Here is a 23,591-nt window from a genome sequence, read left to right on the forward strand (position 1 = left end):
GTCTTTCCTCAAATTTGGAGACCAGAACTGCACACAGTACTCCAGGTGTGGTCTCACCAGGGCCCTGTACAGCTGCAGAAGAACCTCTTTGCTTCTATACTCAATCCCTCTTTTTATGAAGGCCAGCATGCTATTAGCCTTCTTCACCACCTGCTGTACCTGCATGCTTATCTTCATTGATTGGTGTACAAGAACACCCAGATCTCTTTGTACTACACCTTTACCTAAATTGATTCCATTTAGGTAGTAACCTGCCTTCCTGTTCTTTCCACCAAAGTGGATAACCATACATTTATCCACATTAAACTGCATCTGCCATGCATCTGACCGCTTACCTAACCTGTCCAGGTCACCCTGTAATCTCCTAACATCCTCCTCATATTTCACCCTGCCACCCAGCTTAGTATCATGAGCAAATTTGCTAATGTTATTACTAATACCATCTTCTATCTCATTAATATATATTGTAAAAAGCTGTGATCCCAGTACTGATCTCTGCGGTACCCCACTGGTCACTGACTGCCATTCCAAAATGGAGCTGTTTATCACTACTCTTTGTTTCCTATCAGCCAACCAACTTTCAATCCAAGTTAGTACTTTGCCCCCAATACCATGCGCCCTAATTTTGCTCACTAACCTCCTATGTGGGACTTTATCAAAAGCTTTCTGAAAGTCCAGGTACACTACATCTACTGGATCTCCCTCGTCCATCTTCAGAGTTACATCCTCAAAAATTTCCAGGAGATTAGTCAAGCATGATTTCCCCTTCATAAATCCATGCTGACTCTGACCTATCCTGTTACTACTATCCAGATGTGTCGTAATTTCATCCTTTAGAATAGACTCCGGCATCTTTCCCACCACTGAGGTCAGACTAACTGGTCTATAATTTCCTGCTTTCTCTCTCCCACCTTTCTTAAAAAGTGGTACAACATTAGCCACCCTCCAATCCGCAGGAACTGATCCTGAATCTATCGAACTCTAGAAAATAATCACCAACACATCCACGATTTCTAGAGCCATATCCTTCAGTACCCTGGGATGTAGACCATCAGGCCTCAGGGACTTATCAACCTTCAGACCTAACAGTCTCTCCAACACCAATTCCTGGCAAATATAAATTTGCTGAAGTTCAGGTCCTTCAGCCACTGTTACCTCAGGGAGATTGCTTGTGTCTTCCCCAGTGAACACAGATCTGAAGTAGCAATTCAATTCTTCTGCCATTTCTTTGTTCCCTGTAAAATATTCCCCTGTTTCTGTCTTCAAGGGCCCAATTTTAGTTTTAACAATTTTTTTGCCTTTCACATACCTAAAAAAGCTTTTATTATCCTCCTTTATATTTTTGGCCAGTTTACCTTCGTACCTCATTTTTTCTCTGCGCATTTCCTTCTTAGTAATCCTCTGTTGTTCTTTAAAAGCTTCCCAGTCCTCCGTTTTCCCACTTATCTTTGCTATGTTATACTTTTTCACTTTTAACTTTATATGTTTCTTAATTTCCCTCGTCAGCCACGGCCATCCATGCCTCCTCCTAGGATCTTTCTTCCTTTTTGGAATGAACTGATCCTGCATCTTCTGCATTATACACAGCAATATCCACCATTGTTCCTCCACTGTCATTCCTGCTAAGGTGTTGCACCATTGAACTTTGGCCAGCTCCTCCCTCATAGCTCCATAGTTACCTTTATTCAATAGAAATATTGTCACTTCTGATTGTACCCTCTCCCTCTCAAATTGCAGATTGAAGCTTATTGTATTATTGTCACTACTTTCTAATGGTTCCTTCACTTCGAGATCCCTGATCAATTCTGGTTCGTTGCACAATATCAGATCCAGAACTGCCTTCTCCCTGGTAGGCTCCAGCACCAGCTGTTCTAAGAATCCATCTTGGAGGCACTCCACAAAGTCTCTTTCTTGAGGTCCAATACCACCCTGATTCTCCCAGTCTACCTGCATGTTGAAATCCCCCATAACAACTGTAGTAACATCTTTGCAACAGGCCAATTTCAGCTCCTGATTCAACTTACATCCGACATCCAGACTACTGTTTGGGGGCCTGTAGATAATTCCCAAGAGGGTTTTTTTACCCTTAGAATTTCTCAGCTCTATCCACACTGACTCTACATCCCCTGATTCTAGGTCCCCCCGCGCAAGGGACTGAATATCATCCCTTACCAACAGGGCCACCCCACCCCCTCTGCCCATCAGTCTGTCCGTATGATAGCACGTGTAGCCTCGAATATTCATTTCCCAGGCCCTGTACACTTGAAGCCACGTCTCAGTTATCCCCACAATATCGTATCTGCCAATTTCCAAAACAGCCTCAAGCTCATCCATCTTATTTCTAATGCTTCGTACATTCATGTATAGTATTTTTAATTTGTTACTGCCCTCACCCTTCCCATCAACTCCTATTTCACTCAACCTTACAGCATGATCCCTTTCTGAGTTTTCTGCCTCATTGATACAGTTGTCTTTCTTGACTTCCCTTGTTCTAACTTTCCCTTCAATTTCCTTCTTAAACATCCAGTTTGTCCTCTCCCGCCACCTCCCCCCCCCCCCCACCTCCCCCCACCCTGGCTACTTAGTTTAAACGTAGCTGTGTTGCAGTAGCAAACCTGCCTGCCAGAATGTTGGTCCCTAACCTATTAAAGTGCAAACCGTCTCTCTTGTATAATTCATGCTTACCACAAAACATATCCCAGTGATTCAAGAATTTAAATCCTTGCTTTCTGCACCAGTTCCCCAGCCACATGTTCAAGTCCATTATCTCCCTGTCTCTGGCCTCACCAGCCCGAGGAACTGGAAGCAAACCGGAGATAACCACCTTGGACATCCTGCTTTTCAGCCTTCTTCCTAGTTCTCCGAAGTCCCGCTGTAGTATGTTTCTCCTCTTCTTCCCAACATCATTTGTGCCGACATGTACCACCACCTCTGGCTCTTAACCTTCGTCCTTGAGGATTTCCTGCACTCTGTCTGTGATGTCTTTCACCCTGGCACCAGGAAGGCAACACACTATCCTTAAGTCCTGCCTGCTGCCACAAAAACCCCGGTCAGTTGCTCTCATTATGGAGTCCCCTATCACCACGGCTCTGTGTGATGTCCGACTCTTCTGCTCTGCCTCCACACCAACGTTTGATTGACAGACCTGGCCGCCTCGCGGACTGGCAGTGTCATCTATCTCTACTGTTTCCAAAAGATTCAACTTGTTCCTGACAGGTACTTCCCCCGGGGTCTCTTGCACCTGTCTCCTCTCTGCCTTCCTCATCATCTGCACTCTTCTGCACTTTTCTGGTATGGTCAGTGTAATAACCTCGCTGAAGGTCTTGTCCAGAAAGATCTCGTTCTCTCGAATGAGCCTAAGGTCCTCGTGTTCTTTCATCAGTGCTGCAATATGCTCTGTCAATAGTTGAACGTGCACACACTTTCCACACTTTTCCAAGCCAGACACACCAGAGTCGTTGACCTCCCACATCAAGCACGTAGCACACTGAACCAGCTGGGCAGTCATGTCTTCACCCTCTTCAACTGTGGTGTAATCACTTCACTCAACCTCCTTGTCAAAGACTCCTGAGCTAAAGCCTCACTCTTCAATCCACAGGAACTTCCTTGGGCCCTCTTTTTGGGGCAAGTCTGTGGACTTTTAATTTAGGTTAGAGGAGGGAGGGAGGCCCTACTTTGTAGGGCCTGGGGTCTAGAACACACCCACCCACTTAAATAACAATCACTTACCTTCCCGACCAGCTTTGTGCTCCAACTTCACTTCCACCCAGCTCCCGCCACTTTCTGCTGCACTTTCCCTTCTGCTCTTCAATTGTTTTACATGTGCTCTCATGATGGCAGAAACTCCTAAATGTTTTGCAAACATAATAAAGTGCAAGTCTAATACTAAACTTGGAAAAATATTCATCTTTTTTGATTGTTAGTAGTATTTTGCAAATGCAGTTCAGTGAGGTTAAATTAAAATGAATCATGGTGGTAGCCATGAGAGGACCAAGACAGAATGATATTTGTGTTTATCCTGGGCGTTAAAAATAGAGACATAAAGTACAAAAGCAAAAGCATTGTGCTGATCTTTCACAATGTGAGTTTAATGTCTATTGGAATCTTGTGGGGCTAGTTTGATTGTGAAAAGTAGGCAGCAGGGATAAATTGGGCCTGTTTCCATGCTGTAATCCTCTGTGCCTTTATGACTGTTGAGGGTTTCTGCCACTGGCTTACACTGCCTTGTTTTGAGAAGGCTCTGCTTTCTTGTACTACTCAGGCACCGAACAGGCCAGCTGTGGGCCTTACCCTGGGATCAAGGGCTCCAGGACATATAACAAAGCTGCTGAGAGTTCCTTGCCAAATCTGTACTCACTGAACTACCAGTGAGGCAGTGGTTGCTACAGGGATAACTGATTCAGGACTTTTGATCCTGGAGGGACACAGGGACAAGTGAGTGATGGAGATTTATGGAGCTGGGGCAGAAGGGGAGGGGTTTCAAGGATGTTGCCAATAAGACCAGTGAGTTGGCTTTTAGCAGCTCTCCTTCTTAGGCTACATCATTCAATCAGGCTCTGCGTGCCTTCAAAAAAGTGGCATCACACACACACACACACACACACACATAGACCGCATGGATGTGTTTGTGTCCGTCCTATAGTATGAGTCTCTTCACTGCCAGGTTATCAGCAGCAGCAGCAGAATAAGGTGCTTAATAGGGCAATACTTGTCTGCTTCAGGGTCTCAGTTAGCTACAGGGCAGGAAGACAATTCCTGACCTATCTGCCATGAATTTAATCAGAGTGAATTTGGGATGATGGCATAGTCCCTTCATACCCCTATCCCATCTGAATAAATGCCGCTAACTATCAAGAGGTAAAATAAAGCAGAGTCAGCGTAGCTTTGTCAAGGGAATGACACACCTGACAAATCTGTTAGAATTCTTTGAGGAGGTAACAAGCAATTTAGACAAACGAGAGCCAGTGGAAGCAATCTACTTGGATTTCCAAAAGGCCTAAGACAAAATGCTGCTAAATAAGATAGGAGTTCATGGTGTTAGGGGCAAGGTACTGGTGTGGATAGAGGATTGTCTGACTGACAGAGGCAGAGAATGGGGATAAAAGGCTAGTCTTCAGAATGGCAGCCCTGACAGGAGGAGTTCCACAAGGAGGTCAGTGTTGGGACTACAACTATTCACATTACACTTTAACAATCCAGATGAAGGAACTGAGGCCATGTTTGCAGATGACACAAAGATATGTAGAGGGACGGGCAGTGTTGAGCAAGCCAGGAGGTTTCAGAGGAACTTCAACATCTTTGGCAAGTGGGCAAAAAACTGACAGATGGAATACAATATGGGAAAGTGTAGGTTATGTACTTTGCTACGAAGAATAGTGACATAGTCTGTTTTCTAAAGAAATTGCCTTTGGAAATCTGAGGAACGATAGGACTTGAGAGTTCTAGTTCAGGATTCTCTTAAGGTTGACATTCAGGTTCAGTTGGCAGTTAAGAAGTTAAATGAAATGTCTGCATTAATTTCAATAGGGCTAGAATAGCAAAGCAGAGATGTACTGCTGAGGCTGTACAAGACCGCATTTGGAATATCGTGAGCAGTTTTGGGCTCTGCATCTAAGGAAGGATGTGCCAGTGTTGAGGGGGTTCAGGGGAGGTTTACATAAATTATCCCAGGAATGAAGGACTTGTCATATGAAGAATAGTTGCGTATTCTGCATCTGTAAGATGTTATTATTGAAATGTACAGAATGCTGAGGGCCTCGATAGAGTTGTCATTGAGAGGATATTTCCACTAGCAGAGGAGCCTAGAACTGAAGGGCACAGCCTCAGCCTGAAGGGACAAGCATTTGGAATTGAGATGAGGAGGAATTCCTTCAGTCAGAGGGTAGTTAACTCATTGCAGCAAAGGCCAAGCCCTTGGGTGTATTTAAGACAGAGATAGGTAGGTTCATGATTAGTAAGGGGATCAAGGGTTATGGGGAGATGGCAGGAGATTGAGGTTGAGAAACATATCAGCTGTGATTGAATGGTGGAATAGCCTTGATGGGTCACCTGGTCTAATTCTGCTCCTATGTCTTACAGTGTAATGGATAATGGCACAAGAATTTGCCTATTGCATTCAATTCTGAACAGCTTATTTCTGGAAGTTAGTAAATGTATCTGCGAAGCTACATGAGCAAATGTTGAGAGTGGTTCCAGAAATGAAAGCTTTAGTTATCTGAATGGATTGGAGAAGCTGCAATGGCCTCCTTGGAGAACAAAGAATGAAGGGGACATCGAACAGAGATGTTAACATTTATCAAGAGTCTGGACAGAGCAGACAATGTGAAACTGTTTCCATTGGCAGATGGGTCAAAGACCACAGATTCTGACTTGAGATGAAGCAACAGAATAAACAGTTCATTTAAACAGTGAATGCCGTCTGAAATATACTGCCTGAGTGTTGTAAAGGTAGATGGATGCAAAGGTTTTAAAAAGAGATTTGGATAATTATCTGAAGAGAAAATCTTGCCAGCTTGTGGGGAAAAGGCAAGAGAGTGGGACTACTTGAGCTGATCTTGGAGATGAACAGCATAATCATTGGGCTAATTGCGCTGTCTCTGTACTGTGATCATTCTATGATCCCATGGTTCTAAAATGAGGAATCAACACTTGACTCTGAATCAGGAAGAGATCTAGGGCTTTAAGTGGATAAATCCGAGAAATGATCAATGCAATGCTTGTTTGCAATTAAAAGACAAAATTCTGAATTAGCAAAAGAATAGGATTGTCATATTCAGTCAAACACTTAATTTACTGTTTGGAGGAAATGGGTTTAAAGTAAAGGAGGTGTGAGAGGCAGAGGCAGATTTTTTACACAGAGGGTTGTAAGTGTCTGGAATGCACTGCCAGAATAGTGGCAGAGATAGATACAATAGCAACATTTTAAGAGGCATCTTGATAGACATACGAACAGGCAGGGAATAGAAGGATACAAACTGCACAGAGGCAAAAGTTTAATTTCGAATGTTTTTAGTTTAGAAAGGCATCATTTGTTGGTGCCATCTTGCAGGGTCAAACAGCCTGTTCCTGTGCTGTGCTATTGTTTTTTATTTGCTCTAATTTAAGAATAGATAAAAATTGTCTCAACCAAAATAGTACAATAGTAAAGATTTTAGAAATGACTATCAAAAGGTACCTTCTGGGAGAAAATAAATGAAATTGATTTGTAGATGTTTTATATCAACTGTATTAATATTCATATTCAGATAGGTGGATGAAAATTATTCATGTTTTTCAATGTATAGGTGGTTTTGGGTGAATGTTTCCAATTATTGGTCAACAGATGAAGTATTGACCTATGGTCTGATGGTTTTCCTCTGTTCAGAGAGAAGCTCAGAAACACATTAACAAGACCCTCATTTGACCATTTGTAAATGGAACACCAAGCTACAGAATTGTAGCGCCCTCCCTGCATGATATTGATGGGCAGATCATGATCCAAGTTGTTAGATCAGGAATATTGTGAGCAATTTAATTGTTTACAAACACTGATTAATGGAATAATGGCAATATGCAAAATAAAGCACAGTGGCTCAATTAATTTTGTTTCAGGAAACTAATTTAATAAGTATAGCCAACAAGTAAAATTAAGATTGGAATATGTTTTTCGAAAATGGATTGAGTCAACCTATTTGCAGATATGTATATCATTAAAGTAATGGTTATGATAAAATACAAAGGTTGCAATGTATTTAATATCTGCAATTGAGGGATACAAATGAGTTATGTAAGGACAGTGTAAAAGTTTGCATTTATCATTGGCTTCTGAATTCTGAATGTATTATTTATTGAAGTGTTCTTCAAACTGTACATACCATGCATCATATAGTATTTGTGAAGAGTGGGTGGTATGACTGGCAGTAATAGATGGTGGACTCCCAAATTAATTACATTATTTAATTGAAAGCATTATTGGTCCGTGCAATTTGAACTGCAAAAGTAATCATGTTTTATTCATGGGGGTTAACAGACCCTGTATATGTGATAATTTGATATATGGTAGGTAAGTAATTATGTATAATGCTGAATCGTTGTGCAAGGAATAGAACAGGCAGTACATGTTTTCCAACACATTTTAGTAAAGCAGTATTATATACAAGCATGCTGAGGAACTGGCAATGAACAGAAAAGAGAAAAGCTGGTACTTGGGGTGTATTTGGTGAAACCACCACAGGGTTTGTGATCGCGTCTTGGGATGGTAATTATCACCCAGTACATTATTCGGATGCAGTCACCCACTTATTGAGTGGCACTTACATAAGAAACCCAACTTGAGGATTCTTGCATTGCACAACACCAACACTCAGGCTGTCTTGAGGAAAGTCATGCACATATGTCAAAAGCTCTGCTGTGCTATCAATATTCACTTCATTTATTTACTTGTGTAACGTGTGGCAGTCTAATCAACAAGAACTTGTGTGAAAGCGATTGTCAGTGAATGTGATAACGCTCTCATGATTTCTAAAGACCAAAATTACGATAAAGCCCTGAGCTGCAGTTTATGTTGATTCCCTATTCCATTTGAAACCCGAATCAATACCTGTCTAGGGCTTGATATTCATTTAATAGTCAGAGTAAAACTTCCTCCAATTTGCATAGAGAGATCACACATCATTCCCATTTCTCCATAAACCTGCTGTTGCACAAAGTATAGTAGAAATGATTTCATTCAAAATCATTGTATTTTCACATAAAAATGTAACATCCTCCCTGTAATGGGGTGACCAGAACTGTACACAATATTCCAAGTGTGGCTGCACCAGCATTTTGTATAGTTGCAGCATGATATTGCGGTTCCAGAACTCAATCCCTCTACCAATGAAATCGAACACACCATATGCCTTCTTAACAGCACTATCCACCTGGGTAGCAACTTTCAGGGATCTATGCACATGGACTGCACATCCACGCTATCAAGAATCTTTCCATTGACCCAGTACTCTGCCTTCCTGTTATTCTTCTCAAAGTGCATCACCTCACATTTAGCTGCATTGAACTCCATTTGCCACCTCTCATCCCAATTCTGCAGTTTATCCAAATCCCCCTGCAACCTGTAGCATTCTTCCAAACTGTCCACTACTCCACTGACTTTAGAGTCGTAAAGTCGAGGGGGGTAGGTGGGGAGGGGGGTGAGGGGGGGAATGGTATCAGGGATTGATAAGGTGGACATTGAACAGATGTTTCCCCTTGTGGGACACTCCCGAACAATAGGTCGTAGATATAGAGTGAGAGGAAGCAGGTTCAAAACTGAGGTGAGGTGAAACTAATTCCCTCAGAGGGTTGTGAATCTGTGGAACTCACTGCCCCAGAGTGAAGTGGAGGCGGAATCAAACAGATTCAAGGAAGAGCTAGATATGTTTCTGTTTTAAAATGGGATAAATGGCTAAGGTGAGCAGGCAGGAAAGTGGAATCGAGACCAGGATAAGGTCGGCCATGATCTTATTAAAAAGTGGAGTGGGCTCAAAGGGCTGAATTGCCTTCTCCCGCTCTTAATTCTTATGTTCCTGTATTCCTGAAATGATATCATCCATAACAGTGGGGCTGAACAAGACATTATGGGAACATTCTAAATACATTCAGACACACTCAAAGAAAGTGTGGATCATAATATGATCATTTATCTTTGAAAGAGAAAAAAGGAGGCTCAGTTACCTGTGGGAATGAAGATTTACTTGGCCCTGACAGAACTAAAAGTCTACTGGATGGAATATGTATACATTTAAGAAATACTTACTTAGTTAAGCTATCCCACAAGGAGCTAAATGGATTCTCAATTCCACTGGGAGCTGAGAAAAATGGATTTCAGGAAATAAAAATCAAAAATGATCAGTGTCAAATTTTGAAAGAGGGTCTAAATCTTGAAGAGAATGTCATGAATTGGCTATATATTTATATATTATGACGATCTCCTGAAAATTATATTTCTAATAATGACAATCACATCACCAGGTGCTGCATCTGTATTTTTTTGTAAGATGAGGTTAAATTTCCCTCTACATTGATTTTTACAACCAGCTATCAATATGGAGCATGTAAGCCTTTTAAGCTAAATTTAGGTGACAGCTTAACTAGTGGATAGGGTCTATTTTTGACTGAATACCTAACCTGCTCATACTACATTTCTATATGTCACTGAAAACTTGCAGCGTTTTAAGGAAATAAGCAGACAGAGGAACTTAACATGAATATATTAAATATTTGCATGGGCATAGATCACATGGTCATCAGAAATAGAAGCAGGGTAGTTATTTAGTTCATGAAGCCTGTTCCAGCATTCAATAAAACCTGGTCTGATCTAATTGTGACCTCAACTCCACTCTCTATCTGTCCCCTCTAGCTCTCGACTACCTTGTTAATCAACAATCAAGCCCAGCATTGAATATATTCAATTGGCTAACTTCACACACCACTGTGCTTGAGAAAGCCAAAGATTAATGACACTCAAAGAAGAAATTCCTCCCCTTCTCTGTCTCATTGTCACAAATTTTTGCCTTATTTTTAAACCCCATTTTTATTTTAAATACTTCAATTCCTTTTTAATAGAGCCAACATTCTATTTGCTTTCCAAAACACCTGTTGCACCTGCACATTGACTTTTTGTACCAGGATGCGCAGATTCCTTTGTCGCAGCTTTCTTCAGTCTCTCTCCTTTAAAATAACATTCTGCTTTACTGTTCTTCCTGTTAAAAAGAACAGCCTCATACTTTCCTGCATTATAAACTATCTGCCAAAGTTTTGCCCACTCTCTTCATCTCTTCAAATCTTTTTGAAAACCCTTTTTATCCTGAGAAGGGGATAATATAGTGAAACTTGGAGTAAGGAGTTAATGATCGGCCCAGACCAGAAGTGTTTGGATAAAACCCTGAAAAGGTTACTTGAAGCTAAGTACATTTAAACTCAGATGTATGATAGCTTCAGAAATAAGCTATCAGGAGTTCCAGTTAAAGAGTTAAACTCACTGTTATCTTAAACCTATCAAAGGGAGAGAGAAAGGAATTCTTGTACAAGTACTGTATAAAGATTGCTGCTACAAATGATATCTATTTTTATTTTTGACACTTGAAAGTAGTGTTTTGGGATTGATAGGAAAATACATTTACTGTGTATTTAAAGCTCCTTGAATTTGAATTATAAGTAAATAGCTCGGTTTATTTTGTTTTATCTTGATTTCTTTAGCTTAATAAATGAAGATGTGCATTTATGTTTCAGTGAGGGACTGCCTAATTGAAACAAAAACAAAATAAAGTATGCTCTATCAAGCTAAGTTCCACTCTGGGATCTGACCTGCCAGTAATACAACCTGCTGGGATCATAACATCATGTTAGTCGTAGTATCAAGTTGCAGGCATCAGTTGGACAACCCTTGCATCTCACAAGTTTGAGCCTTCACAACTTCCAGTATGAAGGTTTAAGGTTTCATGTAGCTTTGGGGTGGTCAAGGATAGAGGCCAGCAAGATGCAGTTGTTATTTCACATGCCGAATGGCTAGACAATCAGGAAGAGCAAGCACAGTTAAAAACAATAAAAGAAGTAGTTTTCTTTCCGTGACTTCCCACATGTGATTGCTGAAGATAGCAGGCAATATGAATATTACATCGGGCCTGTAATGCTGCAAAATATAAAACTGTGTATTTGGCACAGTCTGATGTAATCCTCTTGCTGCATAAACTGAGCAAGAGGTCATTTGACTGTTAGTCAAGTAAATAATCAGATATTGAATTGGTTTCATTCACATTTATCCAGCTGCAAGTTTTAAAATGTGCCCTTCATACAAACCTTTGCAGTTTGGATTCTGTTGAACATGGGAAAAAAATCAATAGAATGATTTGTTAAGTAAATATAATTGCCATTTCATTGAATCATGCAATCATAGAATCTCTAAGTGTCACAGCAGGCCATTCGACCCATAAGGTCCACACTGAACCTTCAAAGAGCAACTCAGCCCCTACCCTATCCCTATAGCCCTGTACTTACCATGACTAATCCACCTTGTCTGTGCTTCCCTGGACACTATGAGCAATTTAGCACAGCTAATTCACCCAACCTGCACATCTTTGGACAATAATCATTTGATTCTGAAAATCGCACATTGTAAGAAGCTTTCTCTATGACAAGTATTTCTAAGCCAGAAATCTGAGACTATTTCAACTGGGTTATAGTCCAAAAATGACTGGAAATTGCTCCATGAAATAATAATGGCAGTTCTATTTAGTTCAGTTTAACAACATAACTCTGGGAACCTGCAATGGTTCAATGAATTTATCCAGCAAATATCCAAGAATATCAGAAAGGTCTCACATTTAATTCCCCAGTGCATATTGATTTTTGTTGAGCTGACAGGACAAGTGCTACATTTCACATGAAAGGAAAAGTGAATAAACACTGTTCTCATCCTAATGCTACAATCCCCATAGACACTAATAAGTTTTAAAATGTGATAGGAATTTCAAGGTGATGAACTTGAAGATTTAATGTCTTAAGACAAACTAAAGTCAGCATTGACTATATATGACTTAATAGGTAACTAATACACTAACCTGCAAAAAAAGGTATCCATTAGTAATTGCTTAACATAACTAAAAAAACTGACTCTACTTTTACACATTATACTGTAATCTTTGCAATATTTATTGTATAACTCCTGGCATTAGCAGGATTCTGTTTCTGTGTTTTGTGAGGTAAGTCTTTTGGTGTCCTTTTAAACAAAGTGCTCGTAACTGAAGCCTTTCAGCATAAACGGCTGGATTCTCTGTAGCAAGGTTCTCTCTGGTGATTCCATGGTCTCTAATTTGATGTGTGTATGACCTCAAACATGGATCAATAACTTAACTGTCACTTGTTGATTAACTCAAGAGTGGTCCTTTTCTTCTGCTTAACAAACTAGCAAATGTTGGATGTCTATGTCCCCAAGATGCTGTAAGCGCAAAATCTTCCCAACCTGGAATTAAAAAGTAAAATGAATTAGATGGGACAATGGTGGACTAGAACCTCCCCATCTTGCCCTAATTAAATTCTGGTTAGGCAAGACCAATCTTGACCTCACCACCATGCTGCCAACTTAGCTGCAATTATTTCAGTTCCTATTGATTCCTTGGACCAGTCTTCCATTGCCCATCCTTTATTGCCCTTGAACTCACACCTCACTTTGAATAGTCAAAGCTGCCTCTCCTCCCCACCCCATCCCGATGACAAACAGATCATATAGAGTCATCCTGGGGCAAAGTTCAACACCAATTCACGTCATCCTCCCCTTCAAATATATTCTATTACTCCATAACTTGAAAGAGACAGTTTAAAACATGAACATCTTATTAAACTCTGGCAGTTTAACACTAACGCTACCTGGAGAGGATGTGTGACCATTGTGTGAGGTGTTATTGATCTTGGTTGTGAAGTAGAGATCTGTCATGCTCCATATTCAAATAACATGCCATTGCTCATAGATAGGGCTATTACAAGAACCAAATTAACATTTTGTTGTTTTAAATTAATTGATTAAATAACCAAACAATAGCAGGATCTATTTAACTGAGACGTACATCTCAAAATACTGAAGGCAATACATTGATTTATTGAGTAAATTGTATCCAGTAGCCAATGTGACTGTGCTGTACTTAAGGCAGAATTATGTCTGGAGTGTGAATTCAAGTGTAAACAGATTGAGCAGAAATGAATTTTCCTGCCAAAAGAATATTGATCTTATAATGGTCTGAATAATAGTCAGAAATGAACAGATAACAAATTCTAGACATGAGTTTCCATGTTATTACAGAGCACAACGGAACAATAATCGCTACTATCATCTGTTTTTGTAGTTGTGTTAACATTCCATTTTAAGTGATGTCTGAAGCTACGTTTTTTATGATTCTTTATTTGCAGAATTTATTGCAGGCCCTCAATCCATGTAATTTTTAAAATAATTTCCATTATGGAAATAGGACCAATCTGACTCAAGATTGAGATACAGACAGACTCTAACCTCACAACATTAATGCATTGTCTGAGCTGAGATGTCACCTTTTTAAAAATAAAATCTTAAGTTATCTCAAGAATGTGATTTGAAAGCAGTTCTGTGATTTATATATTAATTAACTAAAATCTGCAACCTATGCTAAAAGATGAAAGACTTAACAGCAATCTAGGTATGTTCAATATATCATTTCAGTTGCATGACGCTGTAATCTTCTGCTATAAATTCTGTGTCTTATGGTCCTGTTCCACAGCTACTTGATGAAGGAGCAATGCTCCGAACGTCAATGCTTCCAAAAACATCTGTTGGACTGTAACCTGGTGTTGTGTGACTTTAAAGTTCATTATTTGATACATTCTTTTACACAGCATTTCTTGTCTACTAATCTTTATTCCTGTTTGTCAAGATTTTTGGTCACACCTCATCTGACATTTATCGTTATGTCAATTGTCACAATTTAGATTGAGGTTCTGACAAACAAATATATCTGAAATGTCCCAACTCAACAGCATCTTAATATAATAAAATGTGAATTGATCAACACTTTCAACTCATATTTAAATATCGCCTGTAAAATAATAAAATGCTACAACTTAAAATCAAGGGTTTATTCTAACAATTCAGTTTGAGAGGAATTAGGCTCTAGTAAGCAACAAATTGTTCATTTTGAAAGCCAAGATTTCCTATAGTTATAGATTCATAGAGTCATAGAGATGTACAGCTTAGAAACAGATGCTTCGGTCCAACCCGTCCATGTCGACCAGATATCCCAACCCAGTCTAGTCCCACCTACCAGCACCCAGCCCATATCCCTCCAAACCCTGCCTTTTCATCCAATACCTCTTAAATGTTGCAAATGTACCAGCCTCCACACTTCCTCTGGCAGCTCATTCCATACACATACCACCCTCTGCGTGAAAAAGTTGCCCCTTAGGTGTCTTTTATATCTTTCCCCTCTCACCCTAAACCTATACCCTCTAGTTCTGGACTCCTCAACCCGAGGGAAAAGACTTTGTCTGTTTACCCTATTCATGCCCCCGTAATTTTGTAAACCTCTACAAGGTCAACCCTCAGCCTCCGACGCTCCAGGGAAAACAGCCCAAACCTGTTCAGCCTCTCCCTATAGCTCAGATCCTCCAACCCTGGCAACATCCTTGTAAATCTTTTCTGAACCCTTTCAAGTTTCACAACACTATAGTGGAAATCTATCTTGTCATAAGTGGAACAATTTTCTATTCAGTCACATTATCAAGATTATATCATTTCAACACCTTCACTTTTGTTTAATGCATTTTGCATTTGATACAATGTCTGGAATATTTCAATGGCCTGAAAGTTGTCATGGCAATGCAGACTGCAGTTGCACACGGTTCTCCTGTGTAATTCCAGTAAGACAGTGAGACTGTGAGATGACAGACTCTTAGGAATTGCCTTAAAATTTGAAGATTCTGATAAGCATTCCTCCTGTGTCTGGAAACATCCTAAAAAATAAATGGCGTAACAATGGAAAATTTGAGTGATTCTGCTTCCACAAAGTACAGTTGTCTGGAAAGGCTTGAGGATTAAAAATCTAGTTTCCTTTCTGGATAACTGTAAAGCTGGTTCCTCAAAGTACCGTCCCCATCAGTTCACTTATATCTGAAACCCCTGACAACCGGGAATCAGGTTGCAATCGAAGACTGGTGTCACTTGATTATAGGTCACCAATGGATGATTAATGAGCCTTGTAAATCTTTTCTGAACCCCAACTCATATTTAAATATTGCTTGTAAAATAATAAAATTCTACAGCTTAAAATAAAGAGTTTATTTTAACAATTCCCCCAACCAATATGCATTCCTTGCTGTCTCCCTGAAACCCAGAAACCAACACTACACCCTCTTGGAACCTAATTTTATGCAAATCCTTTTTAATGCTTGTTTTCTTGGTGAAATCACTTTTCCTGGACTAACCTACAACATTGAAGAAGAGGTTAAAGGACAGATTTTCATAGGACATTGCTGTAAAGAGTATGCAGCTTTATACAATCCTCACCACAACCACTCATCACTATATTTAATATTCAATACAATTTTCCATTTTCCCCTCTTGAGAATTGCTGGTTGAAGTGTGCCAGATGTACATTTAAAGCTGAGAATGCAACATCAAAGAAGTTTTTCTCTTCAGTCCGGTTCAGTTGTATTTTTACACCATTCCAGTAAATTTATTGAGGAAGGCCTATCCCTTTATGAGGTCAAGCTAGGCTTTGTGGACTTCCTTCACTATCAAGGTAGCCAGCCTGTCATTTACTTGTTTTTACTTTTCCCCTGACTCAAAGATTGCAGTCACTTTTGCTATTGCCAGTCATGTTATTCCCAAAGAATTACTGCAGTGAATTTTCTGTAACTACCGTTCTCAGGAACCAAGTGTACAGATTATTCTTCTTGAGGCCAAAGAGTATTTATTATTTCTAATAGGAACAAGATGTTTCACTAATTTTTTTTTGAAATACCAGTGATTGAAGCCAGCTTGTGACCTTTTAACGCCATGGCCCACTCATTAATCATCCATTGGTGACCTATAATCAAGTGACACCAGTCTCCGATTGCAATAACAGCTAAATCATAAACTGGTGCATGGCTTTACTTCAAAATGGATAAGGCCATTGAGTTTTGTGTAATGTTCTGTATTAAATGTCAACAATTGTACACAGTTGACCTTATTTAAATCTTTTTCCACTGTAAAGCATGTAAAGGATAATTTTATTGAAAATTATAGTGTTCTGGAGTATTAGTTGCTGGATGTAACATTTTGATCACATGTCGAGCATGTTTCTCACTTAAGTTCAAATGAAAGCTCAATAATTTTCTGGAGAATGAATCAATTGAGGGATGGTCTGGTATTCTTAGAACTTCTGGATAAACCAGGTAGGTTGTAAATACATGTCCTAATCCTTTGTTGGGATATGTCCTATAATGCTAGATTTATATTTCAGAAAAGGGGTGCGACCTCTTATTCCTGTTGTAACTATTGCTTTACATTCTCTTGTTCTCTCTCCAATTTCTTCCTTTTTCTTCTGAATCCACCAATTTTACTGCAATTCTCTGGTGTTACACAGAAGTTTTAATTCTATTTGAAGTTTAGATCATGAGTGTGAAAAGCTGGTTCCCTTATGTCAGTATCATAGCCATGTTTTGCTATTGATTTATTAGAAGCGCATCAGTGTGCATTTTAGCCTTGACCTAGTGACTTGCAGCACTCATTAATTTTTATTTTGAAACTCATCTTTATTTTTTCAAAACAAATTGCTTCTGTTCCTCATTTGAATAGCTATTATGTCAAACCTAATGAATAATAGTTGTCTTCCACTTAGCTTGACGGCTTCATATATGTGAAGCATCCAACATCCTTGAAGCTCTGTCTCTTGTCTAGCTTTTGCTTACGGTTATGTTCCTGTGATACTAACAATATCAATATCTTCAGGGCGAGAATAAATTCTAATAAATTCAGTTTTATTCCTGAGATGTTTAACCTAATACAGGTTGCTTCGGTGTTAAAGCATTTTATCCCCTCTGACATGAATTGGATTGAATTGTCTGGTCAGCAGCAATTCAAAAGCACTCATCATTGATTATATTAATACATAGATTTTCCACAGGAACCTGAGCTAATTGCAGATATATGTATGAGTTTAACCCTATAGGACTTCAGTAACAGTAGGATTCTATTTGACTACAGTCCAGAAGCTGATGAAGGGCTTATGCCCGACACGTCGATTCTCCTGCTCCTCAAATGCTGTCCGACCTCCTGTGCTTTTCCAGCGCCACACTTTTCGACTACAGTCTATAACCTCATGGCCTGACATATTCCCCACTGTATCCTTGCCACCAAGTAGTAGATCAATGCCAGTTCAATGAAGAGTGCAGGAGGGCATGTGAAGCTACAGAGCAGAATTACTTACATGCCAAACAGCAGAAGCAGCAAGTGGTAGAATGAGTTAAGCGATCTCATGACTAAAGGAGAGATTTAAGATCTGTAGTCCTGCCACATTGAGTTGTGAATGATGGTTGATATTTTTAAAAAACTCACTGGAAGGGCAGGCTGCACAACTATCCATATCCACAATGACAGAGCATCAGTGCAAAAGCCTAGGCTGAAGCATTTGAAAGCATCTTCATCCAAAAGTTCCAAATGGACAATCCATATTAGTCTCCTCTTGATGTCTTCATCATCATAGAGTTCTCAACCAGTTTGATTCATAGTACATGATGTCAAGAAACAGCTGAAGGCACTGGATAAAGCAAAGGCTATAGAGTCAGACCACCGGCAAAAGTACTGAAGACGTGTGCTCCAGAACTAGTCATACCCTTAGTCAAGCTGTTCTAATAAAACCACAGCACGAGCATCTGCCTGCAATGTGGAAAATTGCCCAGGTATGTCCTAGCCACAAAAAGTTGCATAAATACAACCCTGCCATATTACCCCATTGCTTTACTCTTCAACATCATAAAAGTGATGATTAATATCATTGACACAAGGCAGTATTTGATGGAGGGTGGCATTAAGGAGCCCTAGCAAAATCAGAGGCAATGACAATGAGGGGAAAGCTTTCTACTGGTTGTAGTCATACTTAGCGCAGAGGAAGGTGGTTGTGGTTGTTGGACGTCAGTCATCTGCGATCCAGATCTTCTCTTCCGGGGTTCCTTAGGGTGTGTCCTCGGCCTAGCCATCTTCAGTTGCTTCATCAATGAACTTCCCCCTATTCTAAGGTCAGAAGTGAGAATATTTCCTGATAGTTATATTCAAACACATTCATGGCTCCTGAGACACTGAAGCAAAATATGGTCAAATGCAACAAGACCTCAACAGACTCGTAGGCTTTGGCTGAAGAGTGGAAAGTAACATTTGCATCACACAAGTACCAGGCAATGACCACTCCAATAAGAGACAATTAATTATTACCTCCTGGCATTCAATGATATTACCATTACTGAATCACCCACTATCAACATTCTTGAAGTTACCATTGTCCAGAAATTGAATGGGACCAGCTATATAAATCTCTGGCTACAGGAGTAAGTCATTGGCTAGGAACCCTGCAATGAGCAATTCATCTCTTGACTTCTCAAAGCCTGTGCACTATCTTTGAGGCAACAATCAGGAATATGATGGAACAATCTTCACTTGCCTGAATGAGTGCAGCTTCAATAGCACACTCAAATCTTGACACCATCCAAGGCAAAGCAATCTAATTGATTGACAGCCCATCTACTATCCTCAAGAATCATTCCTTCCAGACGGTATCATCAGTGTCTATCATCTACAAAGTGCACTGCAGTTACTCACAAAGAATCCTGAGACAGCACCTTTGAAACTTGGGACCCTAACCATCTAGACGTTCAAGGGGAGCAGATACATGGGAACGCCTCCAACTGCAAGTTCCCATCCAAGCGACATACCATCCTGCTTGAAACTATGTCACTGTTGTTTTAGTGTCACTGTTTCAAATCCTGGAACTGCCTCTTTAATAGCATTGTTAGTGTATCAACTTCACATGTACTGGAAAAGTTCAAGGAAATAGGAGGACCATTACCTTCTCAGGAGTAATTAGAACATAGAACATAGAACAGCACAAAACAAGCCCTTTGGCCCTCAATGTTTTGCCGGCCTTTTATCCAACTCTAAGATCAGACTAACCTACACACCCTTCATTGCACTGTCTTCCACGTACACATCCAAGCGTTGTTTAAATGTCCCTAATGTATCTGACTCTACTACCACTACTGGCAGTGCATTCCATGCACCCACCACTCTGAGTAAATAACCTACTTCTGACATCTCCCCTAAACTTTCCTCCAATTACCTTAAAATTATGCCCCCTCAAGATAGACATTTTGGCCATGGGCAGAATTCTCTGGCTTTCCACTCTATCTATGCCTCTCAACATCTTCAAGTCACCTCTCATCTTTCTTCGCTCCAATGAGACATGCCCTCCAGTCCAGTCAGCATCCTAGTAAATCTCCTCTTTAAACTTCCACATCCTTCCTATAATGAAGTGACCAGAACTGAACACAGTATTCCAAATGTGGCCTAACCAGGACTTGAGGGTTGCAGCATGCCCTCATGGCTCTTAAACTCAATCCCCCTGCTAATGAAAGCCAACACAGCATAGACCTTCTTAATCCGATCAACCTGGGTGGCAACTTTGTGGGGTCCATGGACATGGACCCCAAGATCCCTCTGTTCCTCCACATTGCCAAGAATCCTGCCATTAACCCTGTATTCTCCATTCAAATTTGACCTTCCAAACTTAACCTTTTCAGGTTGAACTCCATCTGCCACTTATCAGCCCAGTTCTTCATCCTGTAAATGTTCCACCTCAACCTACGACAGACCTCCACAGTATCCAAAACCCACCCTTCCACTTCCTCATCCAAGTCATTTATCAAAATCACAAAGAGCAGACGTCCCAGAAGCGATCCCTGCAGAACAACATCGGTCACCAAGCTCCAGGCTGAATACTTTCCATCTACCATCACTCTCTATCTCCTATGGGCCAGCCAATTCTGTATCCAGATAGACAGATTTCTCTGTATTCCATATCTCCTTACTTTCTGAATGAGCCTACCATGGGGAACCTTATCAAACACCTTGCTAAGATCCACCATACCACTGGTCTACCTTCATCAACGTGTTTTGTCACATTCTCAAAGAATTCAACAAGGTCTGCGAGGCATGACCTGCCCCTCACAAAACCGTTCTGACTATCTCTAATCAAGCCATGGTTTTCCAATTAATCATAAATCCTGTATCTCAGAATCCTCTCCAAAAATTTGCCCACTATGGACATAAGGCTGACTAGTTTGTAATTTCCAGGATTATCCCTATTCCCTTTCTTGAACCAAGGAATAACATTTGGCACCCTCCAATCATCTGGCACTTCTCCTGTGGACAATGAAGATGCCAAAATCATCGCCAAAGGTGCAGCAATTTCTTCCCTAGCTTCCTGTAATAACCTTGGGTCTATCCTGTCTGGGATAAGAAATAATTTCAAGCCTAGCCAGTGTTGCCCACATCCTGTGAATGATGTGGATGTTGTGAAACTTGAAAGATGCAGAAAGTGTTTGCAAGGATGTTGCCAGGTTTGGAGGGTTTGAGCTATAGGGAGAGGCTGAATAGGCTGGGGCTGTTTTCCCTGGAGCGTCAGAGGCTGAGGGGTGACCTTATAGGGGTTTATAAAATCATGATGGGCATAGATAGGGCGAATGGCCAAGGTCTTTTTCTCAGGTTGGAGGAATCCAAAACTCGAGGACATAGATTAAAGATGAGAGGGGAAAGCTATAAAAGGGACCTACGGGGCAACTTTTTCATGCAGAGGGTGGTGCATTGTATGGAATGAGCTGTCAGATGAAGTGCTGGAGGCTGGTACAGTTACAACATTTAAAATGCATCTGGATGGGTACATGACTCGGAAGGGTTTAGAGGGATACGGGCCAAATGCTGACAAATGGGATTAGATTAATTTAGGATAGCTGGTTGATATGGAAAAGTTGGATCAAAGGCTCTGTTTCTGTGCTGTATATCTCTATGACTGTATTATGAAGCAGGGTTTTGTTCCCTTTCTTGCATTTGTGAAACAATTAGATTCTTGTAATAATTCAATCCTGTTCATTTTTAATGATGTCAATCCACAAACTACAATTGAACGTATTAATTTTGCCATAGTGACTTTCGAATTTCTAATCCATAATCTACTCAACTATGACATCTCTTAATGTTTCAGGGAAAAATCACTGTGGTTTACAGTAGCTTTTCTCTTTAGTTCTAGTCACACAGACTGTTATAATCCATCAACTAAAAGACCTATATGTACCAAACAACCTGCATATGAAGAACTTACAAGTAACTTTTCACTTCATGGAACTTTTGTTTTAACATGAGTCATAATCAACTAAATGAAATATAAGATAACAGGAAAATAACAGCTCAAACAAGCTATAAATTATTTGCATAATAACAGCTACAACAGAGACAGTCTCACTGGTTCAGTGGGCACTCCACTCTACCTATACAGTGCCAGTTTCAGCCACAGCTACATAGTTCATCCAAACAAAATTTCAATCCCTTTCCTTGAAATGTCTAGCCAATCTTTATGTAGCAGTCCCACATAATTCCTTTCTCAATTCTCCTTTTCAACTCTTCAATTTCTGCTTACCTTTATGCCTATATGCCATTAGGCTTCTATAATTTAACTTCGTGGGCGGCACGGTGGCACAGTGGTTAGCACTGCTGCCTCACAGCGCCTGAGACCCGGGTTCAATTCCCGCCTCAGGCGACTGACTGTGTGGAGTTTGCACGTTCTCCCCGTGTCTGCGTGGGTTTCCTCCGGGTGCTCTGGTTTCCTCCCACAGTCCAAAGATGTGCAGGCCAGGTGAATTGGCCATGCTAAATTGCCCATAGTGTTAGGTAAGGGGTAAATGTAGATGTAGGGGTATGGGTGGGTTACGCTTCGGTGGGGCGGTGTGGACTTGTTGGGCCGAAGGGCCTGTTTCCACACTGTAAGTAATCTAATCTAATCTAATCTTCTTTCCTGTTGTACTGCTTCCATATCAAGGATTGGCAGGTCACATGGGCCAGTAGTCTTGGTGTCTGTCTGATTGTTGTTCAGCAATCTCCACTGGAAAATATTGTGCATGGATGTAAGATGAAGATAGCATTGGCCTTGGCCATGATGCCTTTCATGATAGTCAAATAATGTCCTACCAGTTACTATTTTCCAGTATTACAATTGGTCCATTTACGATGATATGAGCTCTCAGATTTCCTTTTGAATAAAGTAAAAGAAATCTGTAGTGATTGTAATGACATCAGCCAGATGGTCCTCATAGAGTATGAGTTTCCTGATTGAGGCTGTTAACCTGATCTGACCAGAGAGCCCTGGCTAACAGATATAAATAGGAGTGTCAGAGGTTCTGTTCTCTCTGAGAGCTGAATTTGAGGAAGCCAGACCACTGTCAAGTAATATGCACGTGTCAATAAAAATGACTTGGTGACAGGATACTGGCTTTTTGGAGTTATTTTAAAAACAATTAAAGGCTTGAAAGTAATCAAAAATGTGAATGCCATAACTCGAGGACTATCGTAAGAAAGTGATTCAATTTTATTCATTCCAGGTTTTGTCAAATGGGTTTAACCTAATGCCCTGTCAATACATTTACATGCTTATATTATCCATAAATGTAATTACTGTCATTAACACATTTTCATATTGGTGCAGATTTTAATGAGGTGATACCAGAGACTGAAAGACTTGACAGCAGTTTGCAGAAGGCTCGAGCCCAGCTCTCCGTTAAGGCAAGACGACAGCGGCCATCCAGATCTCGACTCCGTGACAGCATTAGTTCCACAGAGGGAGATGACAGCCTGGAAAGAAAGGTAAATGATCTTTCTTTCCAGCTGTAACACCATAAGGGCACCTACCCTTACCTGGCATAGATCATTCAGTGACAGTTGAACTGGAAATTTGGGGAGTTTTAAGTTGTGCTAAATTAGTTGATGTCAGTCTGTCACCAGTCTGAATATTGTAGTCTTGGCGTCTGTCTGA

At 40.4% G+C, this 23,591-nt stretch overlaps 1 protein-coding gene across 2 annotated transcripts in view; it reads left to right on the top strand.

Moving 5' to 3' along the window:
• The window catches only part of samd14 (sterile alpha motif domain containing 14), a 214,208-nt gene that overhangs the window by 99,193 nt on the left and 91,424 nt on the right, over positions 1-23,591 (top strand). For both annotated transcript variants that reach the window (XM_072561668.1, XM_072561667.1), the window contains one exon: positions 23,265-23,422. Coding sequence is in view for 1 of the 2 variants with exons in the window: in XM_072561667.1 (XP_072417768.1) it covers positions 23,265-23,422 (158 nt within the window). In the remaining variant the exon portion in view is untranslated. The remainder of the gene's footprint in view (positions 1-23,264; positions 23,423-23,591) is intronic.

The sequence above is a fragment of the Chiloscyllium punctatum genome, chromosome 42 (genome assembly GCF_047496795.1).
Source record: "Chiloscyllium punctatum isolate Juve2018m chromosome 42, sChiPun1.3, whole genome shotgun sequence".
NCBI classification, from domain to species: domain Eukaryota; kingdom Metazoa; phylum Chordata; class Chondrichthyes; order Orectolobiformes; family Hemiscylliidae; genus Chiloscyllium; species Chiloscyllium punctatum.